The sequence below is a fragment of the Sus scrofa genome, chromosome 1, assembly GCF_000003025.6.
Source record: "Sus scrofa isolate TJ Tabasco breed Duroc chromosome 1, Sscrofa11.1, whole genome shotgun sequence".
Classification (NCBI taxonomy): domain Eukaryota; kingdom Metazoa; phylum Chordata; class Mammalia; order Artiodactyla; family Suidae; genus Sus; species Sus scrofa.
Window position 1 is genome coordinate 259,475,567 of NC_010443.5, and position 17,734 is coordinate 259,493,300.

Below are 17,734 nucleotides of genomic sequence, written 5' to 3' on the forward strand. Positions count from 1 at the left end.
TAAGTAACATGTCAGGATCTCATGGATGGGAAGTGCTAGGATTCAAACCAAGTTCCGCCTGATCGTAAATATTTGCTAAGCTTTAGCGACCGTGTTAGGGTTCGCAGAGGCTTTAGACACTGACTTGCAGCTGGAAGTTTCCATCAGGGTTTGCCAAGACAAGTCAGATGCAGATAAAGGGTGGGATGCAAAGCCTTCCTCCAAGCCAGTCTGGGAATCCAAGGCTAATGAGACCCAGTCATTCTCATGCCCAGAAGGAAAGCCTTGAGAGATAAAGAAATAGCCTGGAGGCAGAAACCTGGGCATTCTGGTTCCTTTCATAGGAGATACAAAGGTATCCAGTAGCTGTCGGAACGCTACACAAAGGAATGCATGCTGCCACAGGGTGCTCAGAATGGAACGGGGGCAGGTAAACCTGGATGCAGCCCAGGAAAAGGGCTGCTTTACAGGTAGGTCCGAAGCAGATTTGTTGAGGGAACTGGGTGGTACTTGGGAGTTAATGAGCTCCATCTTTATTGCCTTTGTCTTGGCTCCGATGCCCCGTCCTCCCCCTTGAATTACTGCCACAGATTCCTAACCCTGTTCTTTCACTTCTCTCCAAGCATTCCTCACACTGCAGCCAGAGCCATTTCTAAAGGTACATCAGACTGTTGCAGGAAAGAGGACCCCTTCCAGGGCTCAGCTCTTGTCTGACTCTTGGAAAGGAATCGTCTGAAGTGACAAATGTGCTGACAAAGCCAGAGACGTTATTGGGAAGGAGGCACCCGGGGCGGAGAGCAGCAGGGGAAGGGAACCCAGGAGAACTGCTCTGCACATGGCTTGCAGTTTCCAGTTTTATGGGAATGGGGTTAGTTTTGGGGTTGTCTCTGGCCAGTCATCTTGCTCGGCCTGTACCTGGTCGGGCCCACGGTCCTTCTTGGTAGCCCACCCACTTCTCAGCCAAGATGGACTCCAACACCAAGGATCCTGGGAGGCTGGTTGTCTCCTCCCTCCTATTGGCACCTCCCAAATCTAGTTAAGAATAGTTTTCAGGGCAGCAGCATGTTCCTTATCAAGGCCTCCAGTTGTAAGACATCCCATGCAAGCAGCTATTTTCAGACTATTACTATGTCTGACCAAGGTGAGCAGTTTCAGTTAATGGTCCCCTAACCAGACCGTGACACTCTCATGTTTCAAATCCTTCATTGTTTTCCTACTGCCCCATCAGACAAGGCACAGATTCTAACCTTCTTAATCTGAACCCATGGCAAACTCTGCTTATCAAATAGGGTGCAATCTTTCTCTGAGTCAAAATGTAACCACAGCATAGACTCAATGTCGGTGTTTTTCCAACTGCAAGGCCCCCATTAGTGGAGGCTGAAATCAATTTAGTTGGTAGACAGCAGCATTTGAAAGAAAAAATAAAATGGATCAGAAAGGAAAGGATTATATTAGGATAGAACAGAGTAGAAAATATCAAGATGCATCACGTCCTAAGGTTAAATAGTAGTTTTTTTCATGAGTTTTCATTTCTTTCTTTTTTTTTTTTTGGCCACACCCACAGTATGGGTGTGGAAGTTTTGGGGCCAGGGATTAAACTGAAGCTTCGGCAGTGACCTGAGCCACAGTAGTGAATACACCAGATCCTTTAACCACCGGGCCACCAGCAAACTCCAAGTTTTCATTTAAATAACCTATCTTCTTATCTCTAGGTTTATTGAGTGTCCATGTAAAATGTATTTTTTCACAAGTTGACATGTGAAATGTAAAAATGAAACAAACAAAACCCACTGTTCTATAAAGCTAAGTATTAGTGCTCTGAAAATTGACGAGAGTTTGAAGAGTGCTTGAAATCGATTTGCCATCCTAAATTCCTTTCGTTGCTGGCTCCAAACTGCCATTCAGCCTTATTTCCTAGCAGCACAACAGTAATACCCCCTATTCTTGGAGGAGGTGAAGGAGACCCCCAGGGGGTGCCTGAAACCAGGGAGAGCACTAAACGCTATACATACTCTATGTTTTTCCTATACATACCTTTCTTTGATAAAGTTTGATATACGCCTTAGACACAGTAAGTTATACATTCACTTAACAACAGTAGCTAACACACATGAACAACAGTAACCAGTAATAAACTAGAACAATTATAACATACACCGTAATAAAGTTATATGAAAGTGGTCCCCGCCCCCTTTCTTTCTCTCTAAATACCTTATGATATAAATGCAATACATTTTCCACCTTAACTAAGCCCTTACCAGGCACTTTAGCCATAACTTTTGCAGCCTGAGGTGTGATAGCAAACCTAGCATGAATTTTTTTTCCTTCTTTACACCTTCACAGATAGAAGACTCATTCTTACCATAGGTTTTAGCAACCTCAGCATATGTTTTCTTTCTTTCTTTTTTTTTTTCTTTCCTTATTAAGTCAAGAACTATCACCTTTTTACTTAAAGGAAGCACTTTGATGCTTCTCTAAGGCATATTTGAATTGCCAGCATCACTACTCTTGCACTTTGGAGCCATTATTAAGTAAAACAAGGGCAAAGTTCGCATTGTGGCTCAGCTGTAACAAACCCAGCTAGTATCCATGAACGAGGATGCAGGTTTAATCCCTGTCCTTGCTCAGTGGGTTAAGGATCCAGTGGTGCCACAAGCTATGGTGGATACAGCTTGGATCCCAGGTTGCTGTGGCTGTGTTGTAGGCCAGCAGCTGCAGCTCTAATTCGACCGCTAGCTTGGGAACTTCCACATGCCACAGGTACAGCCCCAGGGGAAAACAAAGTAAAAGAAGGGCCACGTGAGCACAAGTATTGAGATCCCAAGACAGTTGATCTGATAACTAGTAGATGGCTACTGACTAATGGGAGAGGATACACTGGACAATGGGATGATTCAAGTCCTTGGAGGGACGGAGCTGGACAGTGCACGATTTCATCAGGCTTCTCAGAGGGTCTGCCGTTTAAACCTTTTGAGTTGTTTTTTTCTAGAATTTTCCATTTAATATGTTTGGACAGCAGTTGACCATGATTAACTGAAACCCTGGAGAAGAGGAAACTCCTCTACTACTCAAAATACACACCCACCCAGCGTGTGTGCACACACACACACACACAGAGACTTAAAGTTCTAGGCCTTCTTCTGTCCCTTTGCTTTTGCAGGCACTATACCATCTACCTGGACTGCTTTTCTCCCCACTACCTTCACATAAAATCCTAATCCTCCTTGAAGACCAAGTCCAGAAGCCCTTCCTCTAAGATGTCTCCCTAGGTTTGTTTCTCTGACCCTCCCCCACATCCATTATCCCAAAGCCAAGGGAAGTTCCCCTCCCCCACCACAAACACAGCCCCCTGATCACTCAGGGAACTTAATACATGGCGTTGTGGTTATTTGCCCATCAGTCAGTCTTCCCCGAGAGGCCCTGAGTTCCTTAAGGTCAGGGATGGAGTCCTTCCTCTCTCTATCTCCAGGGAACTGTTGTAGAGATGAGTCGGAAGGCATTGGGAGATTGGTAAACATTTTTCAAATGAATGAATGAGTGGCAGGTGCTCCAGATCATGGATCCGGTCCCTCTCTTTCTTCCTTGGCCAAGAGTCTGAAGCCCCAAAGGCTTGTCTTCATTCTCCTCCCAATTTCCCCAGTCATAGCAATCGCCAGATTTTAGGTCACTTTAAAGACCCTGTGTCAGTCTGTCCTTGGAGGGAGATGCGCAAAAGCCAGTCCATTTTAGACACTGTTCCTGACTAAGGCTGGACAATTGCCCTGCAGAGATTGAAGCAAACTAAGGTTAGCAGCTTACAGAAGTTGGTTCAGTAATGGAATAGGAGCAAAGAGGAAAAGTACTGCAAAGGTACCAATTTGGCGGCAATAAAGCTATTGGTCTTGGAAGTGAAAGATCAATTTTAAATAATCAACACAGAAGATTATCTTGGAATTGACACCAAGTGGCCCAGGAGATGTTTGCTGGCTATGCCTCCCTATTTCTTGCTCTTCAGGGAGGGCTTGATCAGAAATTTGTATTAAAAGGGGGGTAAGGTGGGGGCAAGAGCACAGGGTATTGATTCTCAGCAGTAATACCAATCTCTAAGTGGCTGAAACTGACAACAACAACATGGGACATCGTCCCGGTTGCATCTTCTTTGGAGCCCACTTGGCATGCACTTAAAGGGAGAAAAAAAAAAGTATCTGTTAACACACGCTGTCCAAGCTGGTTTTAAGTGATTCAGGCCCTGTGTGTCTGAACCTAACAACAATGCCTGAACATCTTACCTCCTACAGAATATTTTAGTCACAGGAGAAACTCACCCAATCTCCCAGAACTCCCGGAGGGGTAGAGGCTAGTTATTTCTGGATGAGAAAACGATCTTCCCTTAAAACGTGACTTCTCCACAGCAGGAAGAAAAAAATGGATTTACTTTCCTTAATGCATCAACTGCACCCTGGTCTGAGGTCATGGCTAAAAACATAGAAAATCCCTTCCCCTTTGGTCCTGCAGCCAGATTTTTGAGGACCCTGGCCATTGCCGGGGTGCTTACACTTCAACCATTCCAGCTCAAACTCATGAGAGCCAAAATCTAAAACCATTTCTTCTAATATCCTTTCCACCACCTCTGTTCTTTTTGTCCCCAAAATACTTGCTCTAAAGCAAGGTTTCTCAAGCCCAATGCTACTGGTATTGTGAGTCAGATAATTCTTTGCTACGGAGGCTGAATCTGCCTCATAGGATAAGTAGCAGTTTCCCTGATCTCTGGCCCTACCCACCAAATGCCAGTAGCAACCCCACCCCAACCAACTGTGACAATCAAAAATGTCCCCCCTCTGGACATTTCCAAAGTCCCATTAAAAAGCAAAATTGCCCCTGATTGATAATCACTGCCCTAGGCTGGTGATTCTCATGTCTCTACTAAACCAATTACAAATCCAAATATCTGCAGAAGGACCCAGGCATTGGTATTTTTTTTAAAAGCTTTGTAGACGATTCAGCTGTGCAGCCACTTCTTTGCATATTGACTCGGGGTTTCACCTTCCCCTTCAACTGTGGCTCTGGCCTCCGTTTCTGGCCCAATATCACAGGGTAGAATGCCAAATTTAGAAATAAGAAATAGTAGTGTAGAATTTTAAAAAAATTAGAAGGGGGAGGGAAAAAGATAAGGTTATGACTGGGGACAGGAAAAATGAAGCTACTAAATCCACTTATTTTCACTCTAAACCAGGAGGTAGAATTAGACTGAGGTGTTCAAAGCAAAAGCTTGGCAGGTAGAAGCAAGTTTGATTAGATTCCATTGGTTTATTTATTTATTTATTTTTCATTTCTATTGCTTTTTAAAAAATAAAATAAATTTGCAAGATTAGAAAAAAAAGAAGCAGGAGTTCCCGTTGTGGCGCAGTGGTTAACGAATCTGACTAGGAACCATGAGGTTGCGGGTTCGATCCCTGCCCTTGCTCAGTGGTTTAACGATCTGGCGTTGCCGTGAGCTGTGGTGTAGGTTGCAGACGCGGCTCGGATCCCGCGTTGCTGTGGCTCTGGCGTAGGCCAGTGACTACAGTTCCTATTCAACCCCTAGCCTGGGAACCTCCATATGCCGCAGGAGTGGCCCAAGAAATAGCAAAAAAGAAAAAAAAAAAAAAAGAAGAAGCAGCAGCAGCAACACACAAGCTGCCAAAGCTAGGGGGAGTCAGTGCCTCTTTAAGCCTGCTCACCAGAGTTCCCATCTCTCCCAGAAAAAGAGGATGTAGGGTCCAAGAGGTTTGCTTAAATATTGTTTAATGAGTCTAGTATCTCTGGCCTCAGATCTCCAAAAGCCCTGTGGTCATGAGGCCTGTATAACTTTGGTCTCCCAAACAAATATATTTATGTCATCTGGGAAGCAGCATGGCGTGGTTTAACATGCAGGCTCTGGATTCTGCTGGCCTGTGACCCATCCTACCTATCATAGGAGCTCTTTCTCCTTATACAAGTTATGCGAACAGAGATAGCAATTCCTAAGGCACAGGATTATTATAAGGATTAATACGTTGGAATAATTTACATGCTGTGTTTCCATGCTAGATGCTTGGTAATCTTTTTTTTTTTTTTTCTTTTTAGGGCCACACCTCACATATGGAACTTCCCAGGTGAGGAGTCAAATTGGAGTTACAGCTGCCAGCCTACACCACAGCCACAGCCCCGCAGGATCCAAGCCATGTCTGCAACCTACACCACAGCTCACGCCAACACCAGACCCACTGATCGAGGCCAGGGACTGAACCTGCATCCTCATGGATATGAGTCAGATTTGTTTCCCACTGTGCCACAATGGGAAAGCCATAATATTTTTTAAATATATTTTTTTAACATTTTGTTTTTCTGAAGTATTTTTTATTTTATTTTATTATTTACTTATTTATATTTTCTTTCTATGGCCACATCTGTGGCACATGGAAGTTCCCAGACTAGAGGTCGATTCAGAGCTACAGCTGCTAGCTTACACCACAGCCACAGCAACGCCAGATCCAAGCCACATCTGCAACCTACACCATGGCTTTTGGCGCCTGAGCAAGGCCAGGGACTGAATCCTACATCCTCATGGACGCTATATCAGGTTCTTAACCCACTGATTCACACCAGGAACTCCTAGATACTTAGTAATCTTTCAGTGTCAGCCATGAGCTCATCACTAAGGCTGTTGTTAATACTATTATTTATTTGATCATGAGATTATGTTTTTCCAGAAAGGGCCTTTTAACAACACACTGAACTCCAGTTCCAACTTTAAGAAATGCTGATTTTGACTAATTTTAGCCACCCTTAAAGAAATATAACACTTACACCCTATAATAGCAAGATTCTAGCTGGAATCCAGAGGTCAGTGGTTTCCTTTCAGGTTCAACCACAAGCATCCTGAGTGGTGCAGTGGGGGACTTCTCCCTAACCACCACATGTTTGAAGCGCCTTGAAAGCAGGAAACTGTTTACCTGATAGCTCATCAACTCCCCAAGACACAGCACTTGGCAAACACATATATACTCTTGAATGATTTCTCAACGAGGACCACTTCTCATTCATCTCAGGAGAACCATCCATCCAGTCCCAGCTCCATTCATTTAATGAAGTAGCTTTGCCACAAACCTACTACAGATATTTTTGTGAAACAGGAAGGATGGCAGATTAGAATTAAATCTGTGTAACTCTGAAATAAATATGCAAGATGGTTAGGCAATCAGACTCGGTTTCCCAGGATCTGACTTACACTCAACCTTCAGGTTCTTATTTAAGGTTCCAAGAAGAGCCCAGAAGCCACAAACCTCTTGTACCACAACCTGTAGGGAAGACCACTCAATATGAAACCACACTGCTCATGGCGCAGTGACCATTAACAGTGGGGGACAGGGATACTGTTCGCTGCCCTGCCCTGACTCTCTAAAACCAAAGCTTACCAAGGACAGCACAATTCTCCTTTTAAATCCACCTCTGAAATTACTGCCAAATTCACAGCAACTACTGACGATCTCAGAAAGGATAGAAAAATAAAACACAGCAAGGCAGCGGGAACAGAGGAACCATCCTTTGGACCAAACTGACTTTTAAATCATCGCGAGAAGAAAAGAAATCATTTCTAGCAATACCATCAGCTGTCCGAGGTCAAGGAGGGAACAGCATGTATGTAGCTCCTGTAAAATTCCAAGCGCTCCCCCATTGATCCCTAAATTATTTCTCGCCAGAGCTGCACAAGGCATTTAATAGGATCTCCAGTTTACACATGAGAAAACCAAGTCTCAGGTGGCAACTTGTCCATGGTCAAAGGACGTCTCTTGGTATTTGTCATAAACTAGGTTAACTAAGAACTAAGAGTTCTAACACCAGAGAGTTGAGGGCTCCTGTTGTGATGGTCTCAGAGCCCTGCTTTTGATTCTGAGCTGCACTGCTTCCCAGGTGAGTGAGGTGGACAGTATCCTTAACCTCTTGTGGCCTTAATTTTCTCATTCGTAATGTGGACAACATTCGTATTTCCTTCACAGAAGGGAGGTGAGTATTTAACGATCAGTGTATTTCACCAGAAAGTGAAAATAAATGACTGTATTAGAATGATGATTTAGAAGCTTAATGAAAAAAAGAATCTCCACATATAAGAAAATGTAAATTTTACAAAGCATCTCACACCAGGTTGATCTCCTTTGACTTTGAAGGTAGGACAGACATCACTAGCCCTTCCCACAATGGAGACTATGGAGCATCCGAGGAGTTACTTACTCCTTCCTGTCATTGGAATGATGATTACTTGCTTAATCACTCTTTTTTCCCTCAATCTTCCACCCCCAACTCTGAGCTTGGTGAAGGAGGGGGTGGATCACTGCAGGTGAAAGTGGGGGTGTATGTGTGGAAGCTTTACTGTTTTCTTTTGGTCATCCCTGTACTACCCAATCATAAGACAGCTCACAGAATATGATTGGCGTTAAATTCTAAAGCAATAGATGTACAAATGAGTGAACGATGCATGAACAGATCTACCCAGGAGGAGAAAGCTAGAAAGCGGCTCCAAAAGAAACTGAACCGAGTCTCCAGACTCCAAGTTCAGAGTCCTCTCTGGCCCCACCTGCTGTATTTCCAAAGGACACTATTCCACAGAATCACAGGTTTTCAGAGAAGAGAAGGACCTTGGAGACCATCTGAGGGAACATTCCCATTCTACAGATGAGAAAACAGGCACTCCAAGAAGTTCTATTACTTGACCAAAATCACACATCAGGGAGGTGGGCGAGCTGAACCAGCCCCCAAGTTCTCTGCCTCCAGGATTTAAGATGCGGCCATCGCACCCTGGCAGATCTGAGAGCAGAAAAGTCCCCCAGCCTCTCTGTGTCAGCGCAGACAGAGCACAAACATCCTGCACCCAAACTACTGTCTGGATACAGACTCTAGCTCAGCCTGTGAATCAACATGAGAAAGGACTTCTGCTGGGATTTAATGTGAAAGGCTCTCCTCGCCATTGACATGGAAGCCTTCCTCTGCCTGCATATGCATGAGGATGGAGATGGACTTAACTCACTTAAGCAGGGAGACCAGACTTCCTCCTCCTCTTTCTGAAGCTCCCTGATCACCGTGGGTTCCAACCTGGATTCTAGGGTGGGCATGGCAGGGGAGACTGGCCAAAGCTTGAGGTCTAGGACATTTCAGAAAGGTTGGCTCGCTAGCTTCAGACAATGTGGCACATGCTGGTAGTAAAGCCTTTCTTTCAGGGCACAAAAGTCCAGTTTCTAATGTGCTATGTCCATATTAGCACACTGGGAGACACACTGGGAGTCACTTGACAACTGCCCCAGTGAGCACATCTTAGTGGGCTTTTGCCTTGGTCTGAACCTGGCCTGGATGAGCACCTGTGCCTCTGGGTACCTATTTGCACATGTGTCCAGGTGAGGATTACAACAGGATCCTCACCTATCTTTGCACATAACAAGTTTCAAATCAAGGCCTATCATCTCCCAGTTATGCCTATCCTGCACTTTTTATTCTGTAGCATTTCTTTGTGGGTGTGTGTGTGCGTGTGTGTCTTTAATTAATGTGCTCCTATGAGAACAAGGACCATATTTGTTTTACTCACCATTGTGTCCTCTGCCTTAAACACAGCACTGGGCCTCTAGCTGGTGCTTAATAATTATTTGAGGATTAAATAAAGGAAGGAAGGAATAACTAATGACAGAGGCCTGACTTCTGGATCGAACTCCATCATTTAATTAACCACGTGACCTCAGTTAAATCTTACATTTAATTTTCCAGCTGAAAAGGGTCTTAGACATCGGCTTGTTGGATGATTACGAACTTTGTTTTTGCAGTGGAATCCAAAGAAAAGTGTAAGTTCAATCTGAACACACAAACAGATGCAAACCTTCTCTTATCTAAGGGCTGTGCAAGGCTGGGGCTCCTGCTTGATTAACCCCTCTCACTTTCCCCTTCTTCCTCTACTACTGTGGCTTCTATGAATCCTTTAATCCGTCCTAAAGATTTCAAAAAGCACAGGCTGAAAAAACTCTGATCTACATCAAGGCTATCATTTGATAGATGAGGACAGTGGGATTCGGGAGCAGAGGAAGCTTGCCTAATGTCACAAGACCAGTGCCCAGAGAGCTGGATTCGGGACCCAGATGTCCCCACCCCCCAACTCATTACCACCTTTCACTTCCCAGCATTTCTAAACCCAACCCCAAAATTCTGACCAAGTGGTCGGGAGGGAAAATGTTTGTAAGAGCCCTTTCAGAGCTCTGGAACACGCTATATTTGGAAGCCAGGCTGCATGGGGGACATGTTGCTCGGCGGTTGAAAGGAGCATTTTGGGGTCAGATGGATCAGTGTTTGGACCCCAGCTCCACTTCTTACAGATGGCTGAGCTAAGGCTATGCACTCACCCACCCCATGTCTTAGCTTTCAAGCTGCCAAGGCATTGCTCACCTCACAGAAGAGGCTGTGAGAACTGAACTCCCTCTCACCGCGGCACATGCTAAGTGCTCAAAAAAAGGTCACTCCTGTCAACCTTTCTGTATCTTCAGTTCTACCCTGTGTCTCCATTTAAATACACACTATTTCAACAACAATCACAAATCACAATCATCTGACATGCACAAGAGAGCTCCCTTATGAAACTCCATTCTAGCCATCACCATGCCATACCATGACTACTTGTCTTCATGCTGGCTTTTTTCCAGTGTCTGCCACAGGGCCAGGCACATGACAGTTGCTAGAAAATATTTGTAAACAGCGAATGCCTTTAGTTTTGTCAAATTCATTGGTGTGGTTATGGACTTATAATGAGACTGTTTCCCATCCAGGCACCACCTTTTCTTGGCTATGCAACTTTGTTCAAGTCACTTCTCTCCTGATTTTTAAAATGGAAATAGGAGCCCTGGTCACCCCAACCTTCAAGTGTCCTCAGGAGGCTCAAATGGAAGAGAAAGCCACATATGAAACCAAGGGGATATTGTTATCTGACAAAACACAAACAGAATATGATATCTAGATCTTTATTACTTTTTCTGTTCCCCTAAGTCTGACATCTCAAGCCTGCATCTTTGCCAGGACCAGAGACTACAAGTATCTGCATGTTCTGTTGAGTAATCAAAGAGCACCTATATTTGGTTTATGCATATTCACAAAGAGCAATGGTCAGAAACTATATTAAGGATCCAAATGTTAAGTAAATGACTATTGTTCTTGGGTACCTTAGGAATAGTTCTCCCAAGGGGTGGCCCCTTACACCAATCATTATATTTTTAGAATTCTGTGATTCTTCTCTTTTGAAAGAATGCCCCATATTCCTCATTCTTGTGCTTTAGTCCCCTTTTCTTGCCCACCCCCTATTCATTTTCCTTTGTATTTTTATCATCCATCCTGCCCAGAGCAGCTTTCCCTGGTAATTCTCTATTTACCACTCTTCGAGGTGTACCAAAAGTTCACCCATGGAACCACTGCAAGACGCCAATCACTAGAGGGTCAACTTTCAAACTCAGATTTGTATAGTCAGCACAGAATCACAGGCTTTTATAGCAGGTAGCAAATTCACGAAGCATCCGTCAATTTATGAATCATCCATCCCCAGTCCATAGTGCTACACAATGTGCAAAGGAGACATGCCCACTGTCACAGCAAATCCAGAGAAGACCTAGACCTGGATTCATGGCTTCCCAGATGCAGGTCAGAATTCCCTCCTTCACCTTTCCTCCTCGCTCTCCTGCTGTTATGGATTCAGAAGTGTTAGTGCTTCCTTTCTTCCTTGATTTTAAGACAAGGCTACAGCCCCAGAAAGGTTTTTTGGTTTTATTTTTGTTTTTGTTTTGTTTTGTTTTTGCATTCCCCAATTGATTTAAGTCCACAACATTGTGCGTGTGTGTATGCGTGTGTGTGTGTGCACACACACACGCACACATGCTTATGATACAAGGCAGAACAAAAATCACTCTGAGCATCCAGAAACGAATTTCTATGTAAGCCATTGGCCTCATGGGGGTTCCAGTCAGGTGAGAATGAAAATATGAGAAGGCATTCTAATTCCAAATCATTGACAGCTAAAGAGGTACAAATGCAAAGAGGTGTGCAAATATCAGAGAAGGTGATCAAGTGGAAGGGGGGAGAGTCTAAGATGGTTTCAAGGAGGAAGAGCTTTGGGCTAAGTCCTCTGGGGATGAGTAAGATCCCAACAGGCCAAAGACCAGTTCAGACTTGCTCAAGAAGAGTTGGTCCTTCAGTGTCCCTACTTGTTTCCAAATGTGTGAATATGTTTGGGTGGCATCTATGGTATATTAGTAGCATCTGCAAAATAATATTGCTGATGTCTGATGTGATTGACTTAAAATACCATCTGTGACTACTGATGCAGATAAACCAGGGTTTGAATCCCAGTCCTACCACTCACTGACTATGTGACTTTAGACACGTTATTCCACCTAGCTGAAGCCCAGTTACTCCACCTATGAAGTAGAGAAAACAAATAGATGCTATCTCTGATGGTATTATAAGGTTTAAATGAGATAGTGTATGCAACATACTAAATGCCATGCCCAGCAAACAGTTAAGTACTCAAAAAATGTTAACCATTTGCATTCTGCTTGTCATTGTTAATCTCTTGTGCAATGTAATAAAGATAGATAGATAGATAGATAGATAGATAGATAGATAGATAGATAGATAGTGGAAAAATGCATACAACCTTGGCCCAGACACTTCTCCGTATGGTAAGGTCTGTGCCAATGTATAAATCCAAAAAGCACTCAATGAAAGAAAGGCAAGGACTAGCTTAGCCCAGATCTTACCTGTATATTTTATATCTGGTTGTAAATCCTTGACGGTGTCTTTCCACAAAGGATAGATAGCTCCTGGCGTGGTGGAAAGGCCCCCTGTCTGAAATAAGCCAATCAAATTCCTTGGAGACATGTTGGTCTGTCCCAGCTGGTTCCTGGTGGGAGGGCTGCACTGAGATACGGCCCCATACAAACAGGAAGTAGAGGAGCTCAACAAACCTCCAGTTCATGCTTTTCTGCCGGCCTTTTTCCTCTCATTCTTGCTCCATTCTGCGGAGTCCTATGGAGAAAAGAATTTTTAAAAAAAAAGGAAAAAAAAAAGAAAGAAAGAAAAAAAGAAAGAAGGAGGAAGCAAAAGAGAGAGAAGGGAAAGGGTGGAGGGGGAAGCAAAATAAAAGGAAGAGAGAGAAAGACAAAGGATCAATTTAAGAAGGCTATTAACACCCCTTCAGCATCATACTTTATATCAGTAGCGTGTGTCAGGGTTTACAAAAACCAGTGCCATTTCTGTTTAAGAGCGTGGCATCTATGGATACCTAGGCTCACACTGCTGCTTTGCTGTTCACATGTGGTATGCGCATGTGTGAACACGTACAGCTTAACCTCTCAGGGATGCAGTTTCCTCATCTGTAAAACAGAGGGTGGATGTAAGCACCTCTGTCTTGGCACTTGGCACATCATAGGTATTCAAGCCATATGTGTTGAAAGAAAGAGTGAAATGAAAGAATGCAAAAAGAGCATCTCTTACAGCCAGGAAGGGACCTGGAGGTAGAACTCCATTGTTCGTTCCCCCCTGCCAGCTTCACGGACAACCTGAATGTCATAACAGGGACTCAGGAAAGGAGAATTCCTTTCTCTCCCCCTCTCACATAGACATGGACCCACTGATGCTTTGCTTTTGCATCAGCAGGTGACAGCACAGAAATCTTAGGATGCATTATGATCGTGACTATCTGGGTTGGATACCTTACAGATGGAGAGTTTGTGGAGCTCATTAGAATCCACTTCTACAACGCTCAGTGAGATGTCTGCTTTACCGCAAGGAAACGTAACCAGAAAATCCATCTGTCAGTGACTCTGAGCCCTCAGAAGGGAAACTAAAAGCCAAGGAACTAGCAGGGTCTTGCCTGCCTCTTTTGTGGGTGGCAGTATGGCACAGCGGTACCATGTTGGAGAAACGCTTAAAGCTAAGGGGGAACTTAGGTCAGGGCTCCTTGTGAGGAGGAGGGAAGAGGAACCACAAAAGGCCATACCCAGCTCTGGGAAAATCCACAAATTTTGTTTTGTTATCACATCACTATTCGTGCTTGCTGCTTTAACAGTGGGCTGTCCATGGCCCCCATCCCCACTTATTCTGGAAGAGCTTATCTTACTGTATATTGAAAGGTAGCTTGGAAGGCAGGTTCCACCCGTTAGAAACAGCATATTATTTCAGGCAAGCAACTTCACTTCTCTGAATCTCAGTTTCCTGGTCTGTGAAATGTGGCTAATGATCACACCTACGCCCAGCACTAGCGTGAGAATGGAATGACACCATTTACGTCGTGTCCCACGCGATGCCTGACGGTTTTAGGAAGTGCTCAAGAAATGGCATCAGTGATAATGAGGATAAAGATAATGACAAATGTTGATACAGTTGAGGTCTACCTACTCCCTGCTGGGAGCCTTTTTTTTTTTTTTTTTTTTTTTTTTGGCTTTTGTCTTTTTAGGGCTGCACCCACAGCATATGGAGGTTCACAGGCTAGGGGTTTAATCGGAGCTGCAGCTGCTGGCTTATACCACAGACATAGCAATGCCAGATCTAAGCTGCATCTGCGACCTACACCATAGGTCACGGCAACGCTGGATCCTTATTCCACTGAGCAAGGCCAGGGATCAAACCCACGTCCTCATGGATACTAACCGGGTTCATTAACCACTAAGCCATGATGGGAACTCCGGGAGCATCTTTGCCCCTACTGTCTCCATTGTCCCACCAAGTTTTTTACCCACTGTTTATCCTTCAGTGGCCCGTTCAGGTCAGGTCCCCCAAACATCATTTCCTTTTTCTATTCCTCCCCAAAAGTGTTAGCGGCTCCTTTCTCTCAGCTCTCATTGCTCACTTACATAGCCCTATGCTAGCATTTACTATCTTTTACTGTACTTTGTTCTGTCCGTCTTGCTCATTGGGTTGTGAGCCTACAACTGGAAAGAACCCTTAAAAGACTGTTTTTGCACATGGCTAGCTGCGTGGCTCTGAACATTGATGGCCTCTCTCTTGATGCGATTTTTATCTCTACCATTTAAAAATGCAGCAAGGACAAAGGGTGTAAAACTAGGTAGAAACATAAAGAAATATGATCCCTTGTTTGTCCACTCTTCCCGCTGAAAAGTGAGAAGGAAGTCAAGCTAAGAAAGAGAAAGATCAAAGAGAGATGTGAATTTCTGGTCCAATTGGCTCTTTCCCTCTGTGGTCCAATTGCACCGTTCTTTTTTTTTTTTACGAGTAGCTACAGAAATCTACTTGGCACCACAAGCCCCAGCTGTCAGGGGCCAAGGTGAAAGGCACGTGAGCAGAGGAGTGGGCTGGCAGAAGCAGTGGCCTGAAGTTCTGTTCCGTGCCTAAAACAAAGCCCTACGTGCGGAGTGCAGAACTGTAACAGCTCCAGCTGCCAAAGCTGTCTGCTGGAGCCCACCTGAGTGGCAAGCGGGGGGTGGAGGCGATTGTTCAGAGATCCCGGCAGGGAGCTACAACACACTGAAATCACAGCGTGTCACCCATCCAGCCCTTCTGCAGGGCTTCTGTTGTGAGTGGGTGCGGGGTGGGAGCCTCAGCGAGAACGCCTGGCTGTTAGCCTGTTTGCAAAGGAAACAGGATTCAGAACATTGCAGCTTTCAAAAGCGAAACAAGGCTAGACACTGCACAGCAGCATGTGTGTGTGTGAGACAGTGAGAGATCGCAGCCTCCAGTCCTAGAATTAGCTGAAATTTGAAGGATCTAATGCAATGCTTATTTTCCTCCTGGCAGCCATTTTGCCCTCTCAGAGGCATCCTGGATTGACTGTCACAACAGGGGTGCTCCTGGCATCTAGTGGGCAGAGACCAACGAGGCTGCTAAGCATGCTACAGTGCACGGGGCAACCCCACAACAAAGAATAGGGGACCCAGAATGTCCGTGGTGCAAAAGCAAAACCTTGACCCTATCTGACTCCTTCTTCCAAGACCATGACCTGAGTGGCACCGGGGCTGGACTCCTATCTCTCAGCTCCTGGTTTCTGTGCTGCCACATTATCTCGGCGGCAGGGTGGTAGGTATAATGTAGTTGTTCCTGAACCTTTTTTGGAGTTGTGGCCTATGGTACAATCAACATCTCCGTGAGTACAGATGAGCGCTTCACGGAAGAGGTCAATCTATCTCTGTTGGCTTAGAAAATCACAATAATCCACAGAGCACTAAGAATGAAAAGGAAGGTTTCTATAGGGTGCATTTGAACAGAAATGGGTATTTTGCTGAGCAAGAACAAGGATTGGCATATAGGTTACCTACTGCGACAGACACCGTGACTCCCATTCTGTAAACGAGCACAAATGAGCACCAATTGTACTAGAGACTTGGGTTAATACGAGGCCATTAGGCTGATATTACGGAGCTTCTATTGGAACTAAAAATGTCTGTTCTTTTAAGCGTAACCAAAGCATCCAGTACAAATTAGAGGTAAACAAAGGTTCTTCCCTGAGGTGAGTATGGTTCTCCCATTTAACAGACGAGGACCTCGAGACTTAGCAATATTAAATAACTTCCCCAAGCTCAAAAGTCCCAAGTATTCAGGAATCTAACCCATGTACATCTCATTACAAGGTATGGATACCTTCCACCACATCCCCACTCTTCACTTCATTGGCTAAAATTAAATCCCACCCTCTCGAGACTCAAAATATCATAGGGAAGTCACATCCATGCCTGAGGAATTCTAATAGGAAATAGGCTGTTGTAAATACTACAACGAAAGAAAAAATTCCCATGGAAGAATAGAGGCCAGAGAGAATGTTTTCAACCAAGAGATCTGGAAAGGATGCCACAGGAGAGGTGGGTTTTCAGCAGGGCCTGACATAGCAGGTAAGGTTTTAGTAAGGAGAGACGGATAAAAGAGAATTCTAGCAGAGCAAGAAGCATAAAATGAGTCCGGGGCGAGGGAGAGGGCAGAGTGATGGGCTGTGTGCTCAGGTAGGCACGCAGGGAGGCAGAGGTTTTAGAGAGAATTGAGGACCCATGTACAGCCTTCAGTCACCCAGTCCTCTCTCTGAATCCTTCATCAAGCAAAGACTACGTATTGTTTCCGTGCTACACACTGAGGGCAAAGCATGGTAGATGTTCAGTCAATTCATTCATTCATCCACTGAGGTACTGATTGGGACATTAAACAGGGAATAGGGCTTCTCTTCTATGGGGCTGGGGGAAGCAAACCAATGAGCAGGAAGTATACGTGTGATGGTGAAGAATGCGCTAAAGAAAACGGAAGCCGCTAAGTCAGGATTGAGAGTGAGGCTGTCTGTCGCTGTACCTACAAGGTGTTTGGGAAAATCTTCTCTGATGAAGTCTTCTTTGAGCAGAGACCTGAAGAAAGTGATGGAGTGAACACTGCTGGGCCTTGGGGAAAAAGAAACGCCAGTGGAAGGAAAGGAGAGAGATGGGTTTGCATTTAGATGTAGTCCCGGGCCAAGTTGGATTTCAACCTCCCGAAGGAAGCTTGCGGTTTAGTTGTGACGCAGGTTGGTTTGAGGAATGGATCACACATTAAATGAGCATTTACTCTGTGCCAGAAACCTGCACTGGTTGCTTTACACATGTGATGTTGTTGAAATATCATAAGAGGTTATGGTCCCCATTTATACGCGGCAGGGGGGATGGAAACTGAGGCCTGGGAAGGATAAGTAACTGGATCAACACCACAAGGCTGGCCAATGGCAGAGCTGGAATTGGAGGCGGCGCTGTCCAAGTTGAGAGCCACCGAACAC

General features: G+C 44.7%; 1 protein-coding gene across 4 annotated transcripts in view; it reads right to left on the minus strand.

Annotated features, from left to right (window-relative positions):
- Window positions 1-17,734, minus strand: part of BRINP1 (BMP/retinoic acid inducible neural specific 1) — a 194,246-nt gene that overhangs the window by 125,208 nt on the left and 51,304 nt on the right. For 3 of the 4 annotated variants that reach the window (XM_021077997.1, XM_021078073.1, XM_021078035.1), the window contains one exon: window positions 12,753-13,020. In XM_021077997.1, the coding sequence (XP_020933656.1) occupies window positions 12,753-12,970 (218 nt within the window). In that variant the 5' untranslated portion in view covers window positions 12,971-13,020. 4 annotated transcript variants of the gene reach the window in all.